Source organism: Colletotrichum fructicola, assembly GCF_000319635.2.
Source record: "Colletotrichum fructicola Nara gc5 chromosome Unknown KSG_Nara_v1_contig09, whole genome shotgun sequence".
Classification (NCBI taxonomy): domain Eukaryota; kingdom Fungi; phylum Ascomycota; class Sordariomycetes; order Glomerellales; family Glomerellaceae; genus Colletotrichum; species Colletotrichum fructicola.
Window position 1 is genome coordinate 2,914,634 of NW_027094059.1, and position 22,311 is coordinate 2,936,944.

Below are 22,311 nucleotides of genomic sequence, written 5' to 3' on the forward strand. Positions count from 1 at the left end.
GCCTGGCTCTCAGTCTCTCTTGTATTTGCTTACACTGCATCTCATGCTTACATTGCATCATTGCTTGCCAATAATCGTGCATACCCGGGCAGAACTGAACAGCGACATAATGGGATAATCGATTTGCACCTCCAAAACCATCGAGAGCACTGAGTCCTGTAAGATGGAATTGACGAGCCTCAGAATGAGAAGTATAGTCTCAATAGCTCTTCACGAAGTCTTTTGGATTGACTATCTAAACCAGATCTATCCGACAAGTCCTGAGTTTTTTCTCCGCCGCTTCTTCATCCAACAACTAATCACAAACTCACTTCTCTCTTACTCAACTCCATCATGAGCATCTCATCAGACACCAAGCAGACCCCTGCGTGGTCGAGTGATAGCGGCAACTCATACGCCATGGTCAACGATGCCGCCCAGCGTAACCACACACAGACACCCGTTGCCGTCGTGGGCATGGCCTGTCGTCTCCCTGGCCACAGCAACTCACCCACCCTGCTCTGGGACTTTCTGCAACGCGGCGGTATCGCGAAGAACGAGCCTCCAGCCACACGCTTCAGCTTGGCCGGGCACCATGATGAGCACTGCAGGCCAAGAACGATGAAGAGCCCCGGTGGCATGTTCATGGAGGACGTTGACCCGGAGGTCTTTGACGGGCAATTCTTCAACATCAGCCGTGTTGACTGCATAGCCATGGACCCTCAGCAACGTATCCTCCTCGAGGTTGCATACGAGTGCTTGGAGAACGCGGGCATTCCGCTCGAGGCCATCAGCGGCAAAAGGGTTGGATGCCTTGTCGGCACGAACATCGTGGGTACGTGACTTACCTCATGATACCTTGCCTCGGTTCGAAACGATGCTATATGTTACTGACACTGCATGTTTGATAGACTATGCCTCTATGCAGAGTCGTGACCCCGAGAACCGTCCAGAGTCCGCGACGATAGGTCTCGCCTGGTCCATTTTGAGTAATCGGATCAGTCACTTCCTCAACATCCACGGCCCCAGGTAAGTTGGAGATAGCCATCAGCCTGAGTTCTTCTGAGCAAAACATAGAGGGAACTAATTCTCGTACCAGTATGACAGTAGACTCGGCATGCTCTGCCAGTCTTGTCGGCGTCGAAGTTGCCTGCCGTTATCTCGACACCCACCAGGCAGACGGAATGCTGGTATCCGGTGCCAGTCTCTGGCTGACTCCCGAGCACAACGAAGAGATCGGCATGATGCGCATGACACAGTCAGCTACCGGCCGATGCCACAGCTTCGATGCCAAGGCAGATGGCTATGCCAAGGCAGAAGGCATGAACGTTGTCTACCTGAAGCGTCTTGACGATGCCCTGCGGGACGGCGACCCAATCCGCGCCGTCATCCGCGGCACCGCCACCAACAGTGACGGCCGAACACCTGGAATCGCCAGTCCCAGCGCCGAGGCCCAGTCGGCTGCCATCAGGGCGGCATACGCCAACGCTGGCATCAAGAACTTCAACGATACACAATACCTAGAGTGCCACGGTACCGGCACGCCTGCCGGAGACCCAATTGAAGTCAGGGGCGCCGCCTCCGTTTTCGCAGGCACCCGCGAGGTCGGCCAGGACCTCGTGATCGGATCCATTAAGAGCAACATCGGCCACTCTGAGGCCGCGGCAGGCTTGTCTGGTTTGATGAAAGTCGTTCTTGCGCTCGAGCATGGCATCATCCCCGGCAACCCGACCTTTGTGACCCCCAACCCCAACATCGACTTCGCGGGCTCCCGAGTTCGTCCCACGCGCATGTCCATCAAGTGGCCAGAGCCATCTTTGGACGTCCGCCGTGCAAGTGTGAACTCATTTGGTTTCGGCGGCTCAAATGCACACGCCATCTTGGAAAACGCCCCCTTTGCAACCCACGTATCCTCCTACAAGGAGATCACGTCGGACTTCTTCGGTGATGACGATGATGATGAAGACGTGATCATCGCCGAGGATGCTCCGTCAAAGGTACTTGTCTTGTCCGCGAACGATCAGTCGTCGTTGAAGAGCTACATCAGCGCGCTCTCGGGGCACCTGATCAACCCCGGAGTTTCGGTCGACATCGACGACCTGGCGTATACGCTCTCAGAGCGCAGAAGTCATCACTACTACCGCGCTTTCCTTACCACAAACTCCAGCAGCAGCATTGACCAAGGGAAGATTCAATTCGGTCAGAAGGCTGCCTCGAAGCCGCGGGTCGGGTTCGTCTTCACCGGCCAGGGAGCGCAGTGGCCGCAGATGGGATGCAGTCTCGTCCAGGCTTTCCCGCAGGCGAGGCAGGTGATTGAGGAGTTGGACCAGGTCCTCCAGAAGCTTCCCGATGCGCCTTCTTGGAGTTTGCTTGCCGAGCTGACCGAGGAAAGAAGCTCTGCGGCCCTGCGACAGCCAGAGTACTCCCAGCCTCTCGTAACCGCTTTGCAATTGGCCATCCTCGAGGTGGTGAAGGAATGGGGTATCAGTCCCGAGGCCGTGGTGGGACACTCATCTGGGGAGATTGCTGCTGCCGCCGCTGCCGGCCTGATCACACCAGACGACGCCATCAAGATTGCATATTACCGTGGTCAAGCCACCAAGAAGTTCCCTCCCAAGGAGCCACTGGGAATGTTGGCTGTTGGTGTCGATGTCGAGACGGTCGAGAAGTACATTGAACCAGAGAGCAAGGTTCAGATTGCCTGCTACAACAGTCCTAGCAGCCTTACTCTCTCCGGCGCTGCCGCAGCGCTAAAGTCACTCGAGGAACGCCTGAAGCAGGATGGCCACTTCGCGAAGTTGCTTCTGGTCGATGCTGCGTACCACTCGGACTACATGGCCCCGATTGGAGAAGTGTACGAGAAGATGCTAAAGGGTAGCAAGAACGCATCTCCCAGCAAGCCCACGGCTAAGATGTTCAGTTCCGTCACCGGTCAGGTCCTGACCGAGGCGCCAGATGCCGCTTACTGGAAGAGCAACATGGTTTCCCCGGTCCGTTTCACCACGGCGGCGAAGGAGCTTCTCCAAGACCCGCAAGCTGGTGTCGATTTCCTCATCGAGATCGGCCCTAGCAACGCTCTGTCAGGTCCCATCGCCCAGATCAAAAAGACTCTCTCGGGTGCGCCGGCCGACGCGTCGTATACTTCGGCGTTGAAGCGTGGACCAGACTCGATCCAGTCCTTGTACAATGTCGCGGGCCAACTCTTCCTCCTCGGCGGGACGGTAGATCTCAGGAAGGTCAACCGAACCCACGAGTCGAGGACTCCTTCGGTCATTGTCGATCTGCCAAATTATTCGTGGAACCACTCTCAGCGGTACTGGCACGAGACGCAGGCCAGCCGTGACTGGCGCTTCAAGAAGTTCATCAACCACGACCTCCTGGGATCAAAGATGAACGGCACCGCATGGCAGTCTCCCATTTTCCAAAAGACTCTCCGCCTCGGTGACATGCCCTGGCTGCGGGACCACATGATGGGAAACCAGATCATCTTCCCGGGAGCGGGCTACTGTGCCATGGCGGTGGAGGCCATGTACCAGGTGTCCATGGTGACGAAGTGGGATGGAAAGGAGCCGTCCCGGTACCAGTTCCGCTTCCGTGACATCCGCTTCCTGCGCGCCTTGGTGCTCGAGGAAGATGAACCTGCTACTTACACGCTGACCTTGACACCGGCACGAGGGGGATCGATCCGCGACTGATTTGAGTTCCGTGTCTGCTCGACCAAGGACACGGTCTACACCGAGCATTGCGCCGGCTTGATCTCTGTGGAGACCGACTACAAGGAGACGCCGGCCCCGAGCGGCTCTCTCAAGCCCTTGGAGCTCGCCACGCCTGCCAGCATGATATACAAGGCGGTTCGAGAGTCTGGCTATAACTACGGCCCTTGCTTCCAGAAGCATCTTCTTTTCGAGGCCACCATTGGCGTGACCGAAAGCCGGTCCACCGTGGCAATGGATCCCCCGCCCTCCACGTACGGACAGTCGTTCTATCCCATTCACCCGGCCAGCATCGATGCCTGCTTCTACATCGGCATCCTGGCCATCTCCAAGGGTGACATTCCGCTCGTGGGAGCTGTACACGTGCCGCAGATCCTGAGCAGTCTCGTCATTCCCATGCGCCGCGAACAACCCGCGGAGGCAATCGCTCTGGCCTCGGCTCGCTTCCTGGGCATTGGACGGGAGGACCTCCACCGCAACTACGGCTCCGACCTGTCTCTGTACGACCACAAGGACGGGTCGCTCATCTTCGAGATGAAGGGCCTGACCACGCGCGACATCGAGACCAGCGAGGAGGAGGGCGCCAAGCACCTCTTCACGCACCTGGCGTGGGAAGCTGACCTCCCCCTGCTTCTGTCCGCACCGGAGCCCAAGCTGCGGCAATTCCTGAGGGACAGTGGCAAGACGACGAAGGACCTGATTGATCTTGTAGCGCACAAGAAGCCAACGCTCAAGGTTCTGGAGGTTAACCTGAGCTCAACTGACGCATCAAGCCTGTGGGTTCAAGAAGAATCTAACCCCATCCGCGGCGCCGCATCTCAGTACAACTTTGCCGTGAGCGATCCCGCGACGCTGGTCAGCGCCCAGGGTCAGCTTTCGACCCACGCCCCGTCCGCTTAGTTTGGCTTGCTCGATGTGAATAGCTCCGCTGCTATCGTGCCAGACGTCAAGTTTGACCTCGTCATCGTCAAGGCTTCGGACCGTATCGATGCAACGACGCGAGATCGGGCTCTGGCGAGCATCTCCCAGTCGGTAGATGCCGGAAGCATTGTGATCAGTATTGGCCAGGGGGTCTCAATCAGCTCGCTCGGCAGTGTTCAAACCATCGATGACGATACTTCCGTTGTCTATGTCCAAAACACCGAGAAGGTACTGGAGGTGGCATTGCCGACGGTCAGCTTCATCAGCCTCACCGGCACCGTCCATGAGGCGTCCAGCAAGATTCTGGGACACATCATCCAAAGTGGCTGAAATACCCAGAAGCTCGCTGACCCTTCTACCGTCACCGCCGGCCAGATCGTCCTTGTTCTTGACGAGTTGGTGTCACCCATCATGATCAACCCAGACGCAAAGCAGTGGCATACTCTGAAGAACCTCATCCAGAAGCAGTGCAGAATCCTCTGGGTGACTTTCGGTGCTCATTTGGACGTCAGCAACCCCAAATCTGCGGCGATCAACGGATTCTTCCGCTCCGTCCGCGCCGAAGAGGGTGCCCGCCTCATCAACCTGGACGTGGAGCGCCCCGAAGGAGACGCCACCGGCGCAGCCATCGTCTCCTGCCTCGATATTCTTTCACAGCCTGACCCCAAGGACCAGCTCGAGAGCGAGTTTGTCGAACGTGGCGGAGTCGTTCATGTCAGCCGTCTGCTGCCGGACTGGGAAATCACCAGGCTCCAGGGACATCACCCCAGCGACCGCAAGACAGAGGTTCTGGACATCCACGCCAGCGATACCATCATCAACATGGGTGCGGAGCGTCTGGGCGACATGGATTCTATCCATTACCACGAGGTAACGGCGGAGCCTCAGCCGCTTGAGGACGACTACGTCGAGGTCGAGGTTCACGCCGCTGGTTTGAATTACAAGGACGTCGTTGTCACCATGGGCATCGTTCCTGGTGACGAGCGTGAACTGGGTGGCGAGGCGGCTGGCATCGTCACGAAGGTTTCGCCGAGTGTCACTTCACTCAAGGTGGGGCAACGTGTCGTGGTCTTCACCCCGGCGACCATTTCCAACCGCGTCCGCACCCGGCCCGGACGAGTGCATGCCCTCCCTGACTGGATGTCTTTCGAGGAGGCCGCCACTCTTTGTGGTGTTTACTTGACTTCCATCTACTCATTGTTTGACATGGCAGATGTGAAGGCCGGCAAGACCGTACTGATTCACTCCGCGGCGGGTGGTGTGGGCATTTCATCCATGCAGCTGGCTCAGTATGCTGGTGCGGAGGTAAGTGGGACCACTCCCTTAACGAGAGATGACTTTGCTCTCCGAATGTGGTGACTAACACTTTCTCTTCGCCAGGTCTTTGCAACTGTTGGTTCTCCTGACAAGAGAGAATTCATCAAGTCCACCTTCGGCCTGGAGGACGACCACATCTTCAACTCCCGTGACACATCGTTCGGCGACCAAATCTTGGCTGCGACCGGTGGCTGCGGAGTCGATATCATTCTGAACTCCCTCACAGGTGACATACTTGACGAGTCTTTCCGTGTCTTGGCCGACGGAGGTATCATGGTTGAGATTGGAAAGAAAGACATCTTGGATCGCAACAGCCTTGCCATGGAGCCATTCGATTGCAATATCTCCCTGAGGGCCGTTGATATGTCTCACCAGAGAGCCCCTGATCACCTCATTGCCCGGTAGGCATACCTCCCTCGCCACCCACAGTCGCATCACGAAGATACATGACTGACTTATGTTCTCTTCAAGTCTTATGACCAAGCTCTTTGAACTACTCGAGGGACGCCACGTCAAGCCAATCAACCCCATCCACATTTTCTCCTTCACCGACGTCGCCAACGCGGTTCGCTACCTACGCGCGGGTAAGCACATTGGCAAGGTCGTCATTTCCGACGGCCCCGAGGCGAAGATTTCTGTGCCCGTAAGTTGCCATCCGTCTAAAGAAAGAAATACGATTGTAGGAAAAGCTTATACTGATTTCTAAAAGGTCCGACGCGCGCCGAAAACCCTCCACTTCCGCGATGATGCCACCTATCTGATCGTAGGCGGTCTCCGCGGTCTCTGTGGTGCCCTGGCCATCTACCTCGCCAAAAGCGGCGCGAAACACCTCGCAATCATTTCCAGAAGCGAGCACACTGACGAAAAGTCCCGCTCTATTGTCAAACAGGTCAAAGCCCTTGGATCAAGCATCGACCTCCTGACCGCCGATGTGACCAGCAAGGGCGACGTCCAGCGGGCCTTCAACCAGACGTCCTTCCCAGTTGGGGGAATCATTCAGGGCGCGATGGTCCTCCGGGTAAGTGTTTTCTTATAGACAAGGTATGGAGTTGTTTCTGACATTTTCCTCCGCTAGGACCGACCGTTCGACTCCATGACACTGGAAGAATACCACCAAGCCGTTGGCTGCAAGATTCAGGGTACATGGAACCTCCACGATGCAGCAGAGAAGCTTGGCCTCGAACTCGACTTCTTCACCATGCTCTCCAGTATCTCCGGTGTCATTGGGCAGCGCGGACAGGCCAACTACGCCGCCGCCAACGTCTTCCTCGACTCTTTCGCTGCCTACCGTCAGAAACGGGGACAGGCCGCGTGCTCCATTGACCTGGGCGTCATCGAGGACGACGGCTTCATCGCCAACAACGATGGGTTCCAGGAGAAGCATTTTGACAGCCGCACCTTTAAGAGCATTAGTAACGGCCTCCTGCGGCAGATCCTTTACTTCTCCATCCTGCAGCAGGCAGGAAAGTTCCCGGGCTCACCGTCGGCTGCGCAGATGGTCACTGGTATTGTAGCGCCGCAGCCTGCTGACTCGGCGCTCTTGCAAGACGCCCGCTTCGCGGCGCTGCGGACCGGTTCCGCCGGGGGCAGGGCTGCTGGCGAGGGCGGCAACAGTGCCAATGCGGATGTGCAGGCGCTGCTTCTCCTCCTGAAGTTGAAGTCTGCTGACACTTCGGCACAAGTGGCAGCGACAGGTATGCAAGACCACATCTTTTCTCCTCTCCTCCTCGAGGTCCAATATGCACATGTACTAATCCGGTTCTTCTGTCTAGTGGATGTTGTAAACAAGTGTTTTGTTCCCATGCTCCGTCTCTCAGAGCCAATGGACCCGGCCCGACCGCTGTCAGTGTATGGCATTGATTCGCTGGCGGCAGTTGAGGTGCGCAACTGGGTCCGCAACGAGCTGGGTGCTTTGGTTACCACAGTTGACATCATGAACGCGTCCTCGTTGTTGTCATTCTGCGAGAAGATTGTTTCAAAGATCGTGGTCGAATAAGTAACTTGAGTTTATGTCTCGTGTTTGGAGTTCGGTCAGGTTTTGAATAGCACAAATAGGAGGTCCGGAGGCAATCGAAAGTAACTTACCTCAGAAAGATCCAAGACTATTTGGCGTATTTCACACGACTTCTTAACAGAACAGAAACGTTACCTTGGGGATTTTGCAAATTCAAAGCGTTCCATTTGGATAAATGCCGGCCCGCAATGACATTAACAGACACGAATCGACGTCTTATTTGCTATTAAGCCTTTCCCAACCAGACAGCCTCCGAACACTCCACACTTGGAGCTGCCTCTCTAAGCCCTCAATGGTAATGTGGCATTTCTTGCGGCTTTTGCCAAGGGTAAGCATTGCTGAACAGCCTGATTCCGTGACCTGCACTTGACCTGTAATGAGCCATGGCCTGCAAGATGCTGAGGCAGCAGGATCAGCCACCAGCCTTCTGATTGTCACACAGCATTTCAGCTTGCTGCCAAGGTCGCACTCCGCCTGTGTTGACAGGTCCTCTTCACATGCCTTCCGAAATATCCTGGAAGTACATATAGCTCGGTAAGGCAGCGGACTTCCGACAATTTGTCTTCTCACTTCTTCCCTTCCAGGTTCTAGCTCACCTTTAATGACAGCACATACCCAACACTCAACATGGATGATACAACAACGATTCAGAGTCTCCGTAGGCGGAAGTCTCAACCTAATAGTCCTGTGTCCAACTCCGAGAATCTGCCACTCCAAGATTTCCGCCAATACACTGCGAGGTCTTCATCTCTTGTGTCTACTGGCCAGGGCGTTCAACCAGAACAGCTAGAGTCCAGTGATGAAACGTCCTTATTGAACGAAGCTGGGTCGTTGAACGGCGCGGCAAAGCACATCTCATCGCCCACTCGATGGAATGCCCTCGGCTTGTTTGGCATTTTTGTCCTAGTCCTGGGCTCAATCGGCATTGTAGTTGGCATGACTCTCCTAGCATACATCTGGCGGTCATCGATGCGCGCACAAGCCGGGCACATGGACAATGGTCAAATATGGGACCTGATCATTGACAAAAAACTGGCCTTCGGTAACCGTAACTGTCACAACCGCCGTCATTCGCGTCTGTCTTGGCTTTCAGATGGGCATCCTTACTGGCATGATTGCCTCCCTTTTGATCGAAAGGACTGGCGTGCCTATGAGATCGGTTGCGCTGGTATCGATGCTCAGGGCCTTGTCTACATCTCCGTACAACCTAGTCTCAAGATCGATATTGAGGACGCCACTTGCCATTGCTGTTTGTGTCGCGGTTCTTTTGACAGCAACGTCTAATTTTACATCAACGGCGCTTCTGGTCGATTTCAGTATTACCCGCATTATCACACCATCAAAGACTGTTGAATTGTTTTACAGCAGCAGCAAACTAGGAGATGCAATTGGCACTGGCATCGGCCGTCTCAGTAGCGCAAAGGCCGGCTCATTGAGAGGATCTAAGATCTGGAATTCCCAGCCCGCCACTTATTTCCGGTTTGCCGAGCTCAGATATGGCCCAGAGATTGTTTCAGACGCCGATAGCAAAAGTATGGACGATTCAGGGACAACGCTACGAGCCATCTTACCATTCTCTACCGTGACCGACCGCACAAGGCTGCGAAAGTACGAAGGCCCCAGCGTCTTATTTGACTCAAGAGTAGTCTGCATTCGACCGAATCTTACAAACATCATGTTTTCAACAGCGTCCTCGGGAACACATGGTGGCAACAGCCGGGCTGATCAGTTTGATGAGATCATTGCTAAAGGTCGCTTCTCAATCCCCGGAGGATTTTCATTCTTCTCATCTTACTACAAGCCACCTCTAATAGGTTATCAATTCAGATGTGCAGTTTCCGCACCCCAAGATACTGAAGACAGCAAGTATTGGCCGGTATCGATCTGTTCTGTTGTGGGCGGTTTGATGTCGCAAAAGCAGAACTACTCACAGCTACCCGATCTTAATTCGACTGTACTTCCATACCGTTCGTTTTCCACCAGTGCCTTCCTTGTCTTCAATACTACGGGGTCTATAGACGAATGGCAAACATACATAAAGGCTCAAGGAGACATAAGCGACGACGACAATCTTATTTGGGATTCCGTTGCGACGTCGAACTGGAAGACATCAAACAATGGGGCCTGGGTAGATTGGTCACCCCGAGCTAGCCTTTTTAGCGGCAAAGTATCGATCAGCACATGCTTTACCAACATGCCTGGGTTTCATGGGAAAGTCAGGATTTCCAGTAGTCATGAGGGATCCGAGCCAACCCTCTCGCGGGACCGAGACACAGGTCGGTACGAGACAGCCTCGATTAGAGATCAATATCTAAATCTCGGTACCAACGCAACCTCACCGGATCTCCGAGGTATCCTAAACCTGCACCCAAATTCGAGTTGGGAGTTCCTGAGTTATCTCAGAACGGCAAGCGTACGGAAAAAATGGATGGCTTTCAATGCCGTGGCGGGTGGCATGCCATATATGAGCTTGAATGGGGCTACTGCAACATTCGAAATCCTACCAAGTGGTTTTCTGCTCCCAGGAGCGTTCTCCCCTTACGCTGTACACTATGCGCATGCCGAGCTGTTTCAGGCCATCGTACAACATACTGGTAGCCTGGCACAAGGCCTTCAGGGGCTTTTCACAGTTCTTCGACAAATGGCATACTACGAAAGTCTACCATACTTTGACAAGAAGTCAGCAGCTGTGAGAGCCCTTTCTAGCCAGGCTCTCATACCTACAGGATGGACCGGTTTCTCCATAGTTGCCCTCATGATAGTTGCCCATTTCATTCTCCTCACGATAACAACCGTACTGTTCTTGGGGTGGACGAAAGCCAGCTGGCTCGGCAACGTATGGGCTTCTTTAAGTCAGGTTGTTTCCTCAGAGACACAAATTTGATTTCTAGGAGCACTGGCATGGATGATAATGCGGTGGAGAAGATAATTACGAGAGGATTGCCGGGAGGAAATGGGAAGTCAACATACCGGCTGAGGGTGAAGGCAAACGAATTGAATGGGAGAAATGAACTGTCCTTGATTTGAAGGGAATTCCAGGCATGAAATGAATTTTCTTCCCATATTACCTTCTGCACTTTACTACTTCATTCATGTTGTTTGTCAAATACGGTCTTGTGGTTCACATAGGAAGCTATCGCCACCTAGCACTTCCGGTAAAATTGGCAAGACGTCCAGCAACCTCGAATCTGCCGCTGTGTGTATTCCGTGTAGAGCAGTCTAAATTAGTTCTTCACTACCTTGCGTTAATGTCCGCCCCCTTAAAATTGTGCAAAGTGTGCATTCCGAGGGGCCGGTGGTGCGATAATCAGACTTTCCGAAGACAGGACTAGATTTTACTGCAAGGCAAGGTCCTTGTATAGTACCGACCATCTAATACCGGGAGGCTCTGGCGTGAGAACGAAAGAGCCAGAATATCGGTGAATGAAGTGGTTGGGCGTACAAGCACCATGGTCATCGCGGAGTGACCAAAAGCGCTCTTAGCTACGAGGCTCTGAGTTAGCTCAAGTGGCACTAAGACACTTGAAGCAAGAGACATGGCACATAGGTAGTAGAATATTTGATGGTGTATTGATAGGGACTAGGTTCATCTGACGACACGTAGACTCATTCTTGGCCATGTTGACAAGCTCCGTGTCTGCCATTCATCTTCCGCCCGGTCCGATCAAACCCTTCAGACTGGTGACAGCATCGATTCGCTGGGGCGCATTGTCCTCTGAGCAGATACTACGACGCTGCGCCTCGGCCTTTGCTGGCTTCGACACTGTCATTGCCTGATAAACGGAAGAGGGCTCAGGCTCAGATATGTATCCCGCCGTATCCGCCTCGCCCCCTTCACTCGGATCGCCTGGGACGTGGCTCTCGGAAGCTTTCCTCGAGATTGCGGTACTTTCAATGGACGGAGCCGGCGCCCGCATGACAGGTGTTTGGGGCGGAGTTTGGAAGACGGAGCTTAGCTTACGAGTTAGCTTCTGTAGAAATCCAGGATCCGAATTGGAGACATCGGCAAAATGAGCAGAGCGAGACCTGTAGAGAACTTTGTCTGTCGAGCGGGGAGCAGCAGCTCCGACGGCCATTATGGAAGCTTCAGATACTCGACGACCAGGCTTTAATGTGGCGTCGTAAGTGCCTTCTCCAAATACACTCCGATTGAACAAACCAAAATTGTACGTCGTTGTCGGATCTGGTCGTGAATTGTTACTGTCAGTCGCGGGCACCGCACCGCCCGGTCTGGCGTCGACACCAAGGTGGTACAAGTCATCCGTTTCTTGCTCTTCTGGAATAGCGCCATACGGAGGGCTGTGCCATTCATGTGTGCCATGGCGTTTACTCAATGGATGAAATGAAGTAACATCCTGCTGATCATCGAGGCCATGATCAATGGATGATTTGCTATTCTCCTTCTGCAGGCTTGCCTCCCTAGGGATCTCCGAATGTCCCGAGGCGCCATCGGCGGCAGTGTCATTTGATGGCTTCAGGAACGTCTCTAAAAACCTCGATTTCAAAGTCTTGGATTCTGCCGGCTTATCATCTGAAGTCAAAACTTCCACCTGCTGTGGGTCCTCTTGATCGGCATCAGGAACCTTCGTGCCGTCCTCTTTGGCGTCGAGTTTGTTAAGATCAGGACCGGCAGAAGAGGAATCAACTTCGTGCGGGCTTGGATCAACCTCCTTGGTAATAGAATCATCGGGGTTGGACGCCTGCTTTAGACCTCCACGTTCAGCATCGTCAAGACCGCTTTGCTTCATGGGGAACTCGTCAGCTTGGTCTGCTCCAGGCAATGCTTCTTTGGAGTCCAGCTTGGATTCCACCGCTTCTGGCGTTTTGGCCTCGGTACCGCCGTTGTCGAGCTCCTGATTGATGGCGTATGAGCCCTTGGTGTTGACATCCTTTGTGGTCGAATTTTCTGCAAGAGGAGGATTGGTTGTTGGCTGATTGTCGATGGCGTAATCACTCAAGTCATCCATGTCGCAGTCAGAAATCTCGTGAAGTCGCGGTCCAGCTGCGGGAGTCTCGGCGGTACCTGGGACATCTCCAGCCGCATCATTCTTGGTGTTCTCCATTTTCTGAGCTGCCGCTTTGTTATCGTTCGGCTGTTCTTGATCACCTTGGGCTTTGGCCTTTGCTGCACTGCCGGCCTCGGCGGACGATTCGCCGTCTGGCTTTCCTGTCGGTCCATCTTTGGCGTCTCCTTGAGGCTCGTTCTCGGGCTTTGTATCATCGGCTGCCCATCGGATATCGGTGACATTGTCTTTGGATAGGATGGTGGTCATGGATACTTTAGATGACCTAACCCTGGCGCGTATTTGACCGTCAGATTGACTGCGGGCGAAGAAGGCGGTTTCGGGCAAGCTGATGGTGGTCGCCGGTTCCACCAGGTCGGAGACTTGTGGTCCAAAGGCATTCATGAGGCAGCTGGGCTTTCGGACAACCTGTCTCGGAACTTCGTCGCCTGGCTGCAGAACAACACCCTGATCTTTGTCGACGGGACCAACACCGTGCTTGCACATCTCGTGGACAACGATTTCGACCACGTCTTGGACTTCACCGTCGTTCAAGACGTACTGACAGGAGCCACGGTGGCATACAGAAGCTGTTTCGATGTCGTCGGCAGGTGTCTTTTGTGCAGTAGGTGCAGGTTGCGGGGAGGCTTCGGATGATCCCGTCTGACGTCGCGAGTTGCTTGAGAGGTGATTTCGCACTTTGCGCACAATATCATGCATGGAAATATGTGATTTGCCACGCGCCATCAACCCTGGCCGCTTGGAGCTGCTGATGGAGCCTCCACCGTTGGTCGTGGATGATGGCGCCTTTGGGGCGGCCGACTTGCTGCGTGGCTGTTTGCTTGTCGAAATCGGCTGCGGAGTCTGACCGGGGCCCATGCTTGATAACGATTTGGATGCTTCTTGAGGCCGAAGCCCAGGGTCTTTCTTTCCTGTGAGAGACCTATCAGCGACATGCATAGCAAGGAGTACTCTGTAAATCTTACCTTTTGCCGGATTATTCGCCAGGTTTTCAACGTCGAGAGTTTCACCGATGGCCTTGGGAACGTACTCTGGAGGAATGGCATTGCCGTTGGCATCCACGCTCATGCATCGGGAGGGTCGACGGATAGGAGGGGCTGCAGGCGGTGCCCAAGCAACATGACCGACGCCGCCGTCGCTGAGCAAAGTGCAGTTGGTGATGGACGTTGGCGGAGGTGGAATGACGGTGCGTTTCTTCCCAGAAGGCTTTCGTCTGGTTGTCGGAAAGATGACAGTCCCATCCTGGCAGTTTGGGACAAAGACGCCAGGGAGATGATGGGTGACGGCACCATTTTTGTCGACCGAGGTGCTTGGGGCTGCGGTCGGCTGGGCTGGCTGGGCCTTGCTTTGACCCGAATTGGACCAAAAAGACAGCATATTTTTGATGCAATAAGGAAATGCTGGACGAAATTCGGTTGATAAAGAGGCTGTAAGACGAGGTCTGGAGGGTCGATCAAAGGAGACGAGGATAGTGCTTCAACCTGGGCTGGAAGTCGGCTGAGGCAGAATAGGCTTGATACTTGGCAGACTTTGTCCATGGACGAGAATGAATGCAATGGAGAGTTTCACTTGCTAATCGACTCTGCCAAGACATGAGATGGCAGCACTTGCTGCTCTTGCTGGACGATGGAGGAAGTCGACTCCCATCGCGACTCCCGTTTCGTGACATTGTGGCTAAAAGGAAGCGGCAGCCGAGATTTGTCCCTGCAAATAAGGGAGAGAGAAAGTTTCGCTTGAAACTACCACGGAGAATTTTCTTTTCGTAGATCGCAAGTCGCGGTATAAGGCTCAGTACCCGCCTGGCATCGAGATACCAAGTCGACGATGAGGTTTGGTGTTGTGGTGTTGCTGTCCAGGTGTAGTTTTCTCAGCCAAAGTCAATTGCTCGATCCGGTGGGGCTGATTTCCAGATTCGTCGCTGACATAATCAGCAGCAGGTGGCCAGTGCTGTGGCACAGTGCTGTCAGATACGCACGGCCCAAGATAAAAACACACCTCGACCAATCAAAATCCCTGCGCAACAAAGGGTTTTCCGTCTGGTCGAGCTCAGCTTATTCTTTTTTTGTTAGCTCCAAGACCATTCTCTTTGACGATCGACGGCCGACGACGCTCACCACAAAGCGTCTGGCGTCTCTTTCGCACCTTCTGTCCGCCGACAAACCGATAATACCTAATGTCGCCCCCCGCGAGTCCCTCCGATTACCCTGCTGGCCCTTCCGACACCAGCAGCGACTACACCCGATTGCACATCACCCCGTTCGACCAGGACCTCGTCAAGGTCATCATCCCCTCCTCAACCCTCCCGAAGGCCCGCAACATCTCCTATCACACCATCGAGACCTTCCCCGAGAAGCGCTACGGTTACGTCGAGCTGCCCGAGGCCGAGGCCGAGAAGATCAAGAAGAGGCTGAACGGCGCCGTGCTGAAGGGTACCAAGATGAGGATAGAAAAGGCCCGTCCCGAGGAGAACTACCTCCCAGTGCCCGGCGAGGAGGACTCCGGCAAGAAGAAGAGGAAGAAGTCCAAGGAGCAGGAGGAGGGCACCAAGAAGAAGCGGAAGCGTGACCACAACCTCGTTGAAGGCGTCGAGCTGCGTGACCGCAAGGTCAAGCGCGGATGGACCGTCCCCGAGGAGGCCAAGATCCGGGAGAAGAAGAGCAAGAAGGAAAAGGGTGAGAAGAAGGACAAGAAGGATAAGACCAAAAAGCGCGAGGAGCGCTCCAAATACACCGACAGGGAGGAGTGTCTGCTGAAGACGAAGCTACCCGCGAAACTCCCGTCCACAAAACCGGCCGCCGACGGCAACGAGGAGGAGCCGGAGAAGAAGAAGCGCAAGAAGAAGTCCCGCGAGGTCGTCATCCACGAGTTCGAGAAAACGACCAAGTTCCCTACGTTCCTCAAGGCTACCAAGCCGGCCCCCGCGGAGGCGCTCACGACAGAATTTGTCGAGGGCAAGGGCTGGGTCGACGCCGAGGGCAACGTGATTGAGCCGGAGAAGATTAGGAAAACTGCGACTGCGCCTGTTCCCGAGTCCGAAGCCCCAAAGAAGAAGAAGAAGCCCGCCAAGGCCCCTACCCCTCCCCCACAGGACGACACGACGAGCAGCAGCGGAACGTCCTCTGACGAGGATACTTCATCAGACGAGAGTTCGGACGAGGAAGAGGAGGAAGCCAAGGCGAAACCGGTGACACCTGCAAAGAAAGCCCCCGAAGCGTCAAAGACCCCGCCTCAACCTGTCGACGACGATACCACGAGTAGTAGCGGGACTTCATCTGATGAGGACAGCTCGGACTCTGATGATGAGATGGAGGATGCAGACAAGATCACGGCACCAGCTGTAGTCGACAGCCCGCTCGCCGCCCTCAAGGCTGCCGACGCCTCTCGCCCCAGGTCATCCGGCTCCAACGTCAGCTTGACCATCAAGATACCCCCCACGACCCCTGCCAAGGTCCACCCCCTGGAAGCCCTCTACAAGCGTCCCAAGCCCGACAGCGACTCCACCCCTCAACCAGCCAAGGAAGCCCAGCCCTTCAGCTTCTTCGGCGGCGGCGACAACGACGATATTGAAGAAGACGACGCCGTGCCCGCAATGCCGCAGATGCCCATGACGCCCTTCACCGAGGAAGAGTTCGCCTGGCGCAACGTCAGGAGCGCCGCGCCTACCCCAGACACCGCGTTCCCCGGCCGCACGAAGCCGTTCTGGGCCATCGGCAACGAGCCCGACGAGGAAGAGGAGGACGACGAGGCGACGCAGCAGGAGATTGAGGCTACGCTCAATGCCGAGCAGAACGCCGTGGAAGGCGAGGGTGCCGGCAGCGGCGTGCCCCCCGGCGAGTTCCAGAAGTGGTTCTGGGAGAACAGGCGGAACCTGAACCAGTCGTGGATGAAGCGCCGCAAGACGGCGGCCAAGGAGAAGAGGCATCGGGACAACAAGTCGCGCGCGTCGAAAGCTGTGTAGTAGACACTTGTAATGAGACTATATTCGCCGTATATAAAAGTTGTTCATTTTTGTTACTACCTTATCGTAGATACGATCTCCGCACGTCACCAGCCGCTGTTGGATCTTGTCAGCTGCTTTTCGATGCCTCCTCAACAGCCTGATTCGGACAGTGGTCTTCCCCTTTCGAATCGCAGGTCTGCTTCGTCACCGCCTCAACAACGCCGCAATACTGGCTGCCCGAATATTCCGGTCACATATTCGGGCGCATCACCCCCCTTGAAATCGACCTTAGGGTACAAGCATGGCTGATACGGCCCATACGGCCCGTAGCAATCTTTCACGACATTCACCGCAGCGCTGCCGCAAGTGCAATCAAGTCAATTTTGCCCCCTATACTTGTTAACTTAGTGATCTTTTTCCTAGGCTTTAATTATTAGCTAACTTATAAGTATAGTAAGTTAAATACTATAGTAAATAATATTATTACTACTTCCTAATTAAGTAATAAGTAAATAAAGTTATAATACCCTTAGTAGCTTAAAGTAATTCTAAGGTATTATTACTCCCCTTTTTAGCTAGTTCTGACTTAGTTAGAAGGTCTTTATAGTATTTAATATTATTAAGAACTTTTATAATAAGAGGTTTAACTTAGTAGTACTAAAAGCTTTTTTATAATTAGCTATTATTATTAATATAGTAAATATATTAATAATAAGTTAAGAGAGCTTTAAGAAGATCTCTATATAATCTATTTATTGTTATATTAAGTTAGAAGTAATCTTTAGAAACTAATAGAAATAGAAATTAAACTTATCTGTTTAAAGTAGTATCTAATAGTATTAGCTATTAACTTATTACTAATAGTAAATATCTTTTATATCTTTAGTACTAAGATTAATAAGAATTATACTAGCTTATTAGTTTAATAATAAGATCTTATTAAGTTAATAATACTATTAGTTAAAATACTTTATAAAAGTATTTAAAGCTTTCTTAATTTATTCTTTTTAGTAATCCTTACTTTATATATCTCTTAAGTATAAGATATTATATAATAAGTATAGAATAATTATACTAAAGAATAATAGTAACTTTTTAAAAAGCTTATAATAGTTAAAAAGCTTTTATTGTACTTACTTAATATTACTATAGTTAAAAGAAATTTTATTACTCCTTATTAAAGGTTTTAAATTATAAAGTAGATTATAAAGTTAATAATACTTAATCCTTTTATATATAAATAAATAAAACTTAAATATTATACTAATAGTATTAAGCTTAGCTAATATATTTTTAAAATAGCTATAATAGCTAAAAAGTACTTTTATTATTATTATTAACTTTAGGATTAATATTAATATTATAATATATTTTTTAGTTAATAAGATAAAAAAGAAAGTATTTAATACTTATTATAACTTCTTAAAGTTAGCTATATTTATTATTAATATCTTAGCTTTTAACTACACTACTTTATTTAGTAATAAAAAAGCTTAAGGATTATTAAGATCTTAATTGTAAGGGGCTGGCCCCTAGGCTTGTTCAACGTAGAGGTGCCGTCGATTGACTATTCTTGTCAGATTAGAGGTAGTAAATCGAATAGTGAGGTATTGTCTTGTTCTTCTATGTGTTCAATAGTAAAAGATCTTCTACTATTTATGTCCAGAGTGAGGGCTTTTACCCTTATCCATAGAGTTTGGCATAACCATAGAAAACTCTTCTCAGCTCCTCTCAAGGTCGCATAGTGGCGGACACCTTTCATAGTGACTGACACCTCTCAAGGTTATCATGGCCAATTTGACAATTCTAAGCTGAAGAAGGAGGAAAGGACTTTACAGGGATAGGCGCCTAGCAGCAGTGATGCAGACCGGGGCTAGGCGGTGTGCTACAGCAGAATAGTGGATCCGGCGGAGCCGGATCTCGGTAGCTGCTCCGGCAAAGCCGGAGATCTCGGCCGGGCTCTAGCCCGTTACATTAATAAGGACCTTCTAATTATTAGTAGAGAGTAGGTCTAATTTTAATATATACTACTTAATATTATTATTATTATTATTAACTAATAAGAAACCTTAAATCTCTACTTTTTTCTTTATAGCTTTTTTAATTATTAGATAGTTATATATTATTCTAATAAGTATTATTATTTAGTATAAGCTAAACCTCTTAGTATAACTTAGAGAAGATCTAAAAGTTAGAGCTATTATTAATTTCTATTACTACTTTTCAGTAGTTATTATTCTATTTATTATAGAAAAGCATATATAAACTTAATAATATTTTAAAACTAGTTAATAAGCTTAAGATACTATTATACCTTTAGATCTTTATTATATTACTTTATAAGTTAGTAGTAGTTTAACTTAGCTTTAAGAGTCCCCTGATCCTTACTAAATAAGAAAGCTTAAGCTATAAGATTAAAGATGTTAACACAGGTATAAGCGTATTCAGGGGCGTGATATATAAGCCTATATAGTATAGGGTTATAGATGGGCTTATGTTATGATGAAATGTAATAATCCTAAGCATTTATAGGCATTTAATCGTATAGAGAATAATAAAGGAAGTGATGTATTGTGATGACTCTTGTTGTTGTTGGCAGGTTATTTCCTAAGGTAGGGAAAAAGGAGGGGAAAGATAACCTGAAACGTAACCTGCTAAACTGCTAATCACATAAGGTGCTTACGTAGCTATACGTATTACATAATCAATATTGTAGTTATAGGTTATAATAAGTAAAGCATTTTTATATAAGGTTTTATACCTTAAAGTCTATTAGTTTATTTTATATGTAATATTTAAGTAAGTAAGTATTCTTATAAGTATTATTATTATTATATAAGATGTTATATGTTAACAAAAGATATAGCTATAATATTATATATATTAAGCTTAGATATCTATCTCTATTATTTCTAAGTTAATCTATTAATAGAAAGCTTAGAGGTAAGTATTATTATTTATAGTATTATTAGTAACTATTACTCTAATATAAGCTTAAATCTAATACTAGTTAATAATATTAATAAAGGTCTTTATAAGACTTTTATTACTATAGTTTCTATAATATTAAGGAAAAGTTAAAAAATATAACTATGAAGTACCTTTATTATTAATAAAGTAACTAATAACTATTATAAAAGTATAAATATTAAGTAAGAACTATAAATTAAATAATAGATAACTTATATTTTTAATATTACTAAATAAAGTTTAGCTATTATAAAAGCTTTACTATATTAGAAGAAGTTTTAAAACTAATTTTAAATAGAGCTTTAGCTTTATAGAACTTTATTAATAACCTCTATATTACAATACTAAAAAATCTACTAAAAAGATATTTTTAAAATAAGTAAATAGTAGATTAACTAATAGAAATAATAAAAGTAATATAGGGGTTTTTAAAAGTTATAATTTTAGCTTTTAAGATATTAATATTAGTAAAATAAAGTTTTTTATATAGAGATAGTATTAATATAAAAAGTAAAGAAGTAAAAATAGTATTATTAGAGTTTTTATTTAATAGAGGAGAGATCTTATAAATATTATAGCTACTTTAGTATTATTAGAGTGTAATTTATATAGTTTAAAAGCTTAAAGTAATATATTAAAATAAGTACTCTTATTTAGTAATAGTAATAAAAGCGCTAAATAGTTATAAAGCTCTTTTTATATTATATTACTAGTAACTTTAGAAGGAGGTATTAGCTTAGCTTTATATAACTTTAACAAAGAAGTAGTTATAATATCAAATCTAGCTTAACGTGGTTTACCAGTCAGCCGCGCATATCAGTCAGCCGCGCACTTTTTCCACAACGCGCTTTGTTCCCAGCCACTTAAACCTTTGACGCGTAATTTCCCAACAACAGCAATGCCAATTTACACCCAAGAAGATAAGATTATTCTTGCTATTGAGGCGATCCGATCGACACGCGCTGCAGGTCATAAGTTCAGTACGCGAAGCGCTGCGAAGATATACAGTATCCCCGAAAGTACCTTACGCGACAGAATGAACAATCGACTACGCCGCGACCGTATCCAGCCTCAACGACATAAACTCGATCCGATCGAAGAGAAAACACTTCTCCGATACGTTATTGAGCAGGATTCTAGAGGGTTTCCCCTGCGACTCGCTAGTGTGGAAGATATGGCGAATCTCCTGCTGCGGACGCGGAATGGGACACCCGTTGGGAAGCATTGGGCCAAGAGGTTTATCGACTCGCAGCCGACTCTGAAGACTAAATTTAATCGTCCATATGATTATCAAAGGGCACTTCAAGAGGATCCAGGGGTCATTTCGAAGTGGTTCGCGTTGTTGGGCAATATGATGGTCAAATACGGCATCCAAGAGGGGGACCTATACAATTTCGACGAAACTGGCTTCATGATGGGCATGATCACCGCGTCAATGGTGGTAACACGGCTGATCGACGCGGCAAAGCAAAGTCTGTCCAGCCTGGCAATCGTGAATGGGCTACAGTCATTGAATGTATTAATTCAGGCGGCTGGTGCATCCCTCCGTTCGTGATTGTCAAGGGCGCATATCACCTTGCAAGTTGGACCACGGAATCAGGTTTTCCTAGCGACTGGGTTATCAAACCTACTGCTAATGGATGGACGGATAATCAGACAGGTCTTGACTGGATTGAACACTTCGATAAGCATACTCAGGCCCACGCAAAAGGTGTCTATCGGATGCTAATAATCGATGGGCACGAGAGCCATTTATCGGCCGATTTCGACGAATACTGCAAGCAGAATAATATTATAACCGTCAGTATGCCTCCGCATTCATCCCATTTACTCCAGCCATTGGATATTGCACTTTACTCGCCTTTAAAGCGCGCATACGGGGATGAAATCAACCTATTCATCAAATCCTCCGTGAACCACATCACGAAATCTGAGTTCTTTGTTGCCTTCTGCAAGGCCCACAACAAGATCTTTACGAGTGAAAATATCAAATTCGCCTTCCGCGGAGCTGGTATTTTACCTTGGGACCCAAACTATGTGATTGGGAAGCTCGATGTGCATATAAGGACGCCAACACCTCCTCTGACCGACCCCTCAACACCACCAGCCTGGCAATCGCAAACGCCCTCCAACCGCCACGAAGCGCTTTCACAGTCTAACTTTATTAAAAGTCGGATCTCAGCCCATCAGGGAAGCTCTCCAACACCAATAATTGAGGCAGTTGACCGGCTAGCAAAGGGTGCGCAGGCAATGGCACACTCGATCACGATTTTGACGGATCAGGTGCGCACACTTCAGGATGCCAATGTGGCGCTTGCTAAGCGCCGGAGAGCGAAAAAGACGCGCGTCCAGCTTGGAGGAGCACTTAGTATAGCAGAATCTCAGGTTATCCTAGAAGAAAAGGGCAAAGGGAAACGTCCAGCGCCTCAAGAA

The 22,311-nt window shown here is 49.7% G+C and overlaps 3 protein-coding genes across 3 annotated transcripts; 2 read left to right on the plus strand and 1 right to left on the minus strand.

Annotated features, from left to right (window-relative positions):
• Window positions 1–333: 333 nt before the first annotated feature.
• Window positions 334–7,926, plus strand: ATR6 (Highly reducing polyketide synthase ATR6; the record flags this gene model as incomplete). Its single annotated transcript, XM_066153209.1, has 11 exons — window positions 334–814; window positions 891–1,008; window positions 1,079–3,599; window positions 3,702–4,547; window positions 4,593–4,841; window positions 4,953–5,918; window positions 5,994–6,331; window positions 6,402–6,573; window positions 6,640–6,948; window positions 7,006–7,624; window positions 7,703–7,926. 11 exons carry the CDS (start codon window positions 334–336, stop codon window positions 7,924–7,926), a joined length of 6,843 nt encoding a protein of 2,280 aa, XP_066007534.1.
• A 3,662-nt stretch (window positions 7,927–11,588) lies between these two features.
• Window positions 11,589–14,345, minus strand: CGGC5_v015122 (uncharacterized protein; the record flags this gene model as incomplete). Its single annotated transcript, XM_032027560.1, has 3 exons — window positions 11,589–11,895; window positions 11,971–13,879; window positions 13,934–14,345. The coding sequence occupies 3 exons, from the start codon at window positions 14,343–14,345 to the stop codon at window positions 11,589–11,591; spliced, it is 2,628 nt and encodes an 875-aa protein (XP_031876082.1).
• A 796-nt stretch (window positions 14,346–15,141) lies between these two features.
• On the plus strand, window positions 15,142–16,926 carry CGGC5_v015123 (uncharacterized protein; the record flags this gene model as incomplete). The annotated part of the gene is made up of 1 exon (XM_032027561.1): window positions 15,142–16,926. The coding sequence occupies one exon, from the start codon at window positions 15,142–15,144 to the stop codon at window positions 16,924–16,926; it is 1,785 nt and encodes a 594-aa protein (XP_031876074.1).
• Between the last annotated feature and the right edge of the window lie 5,385 nt (window positions 16,927–22,311).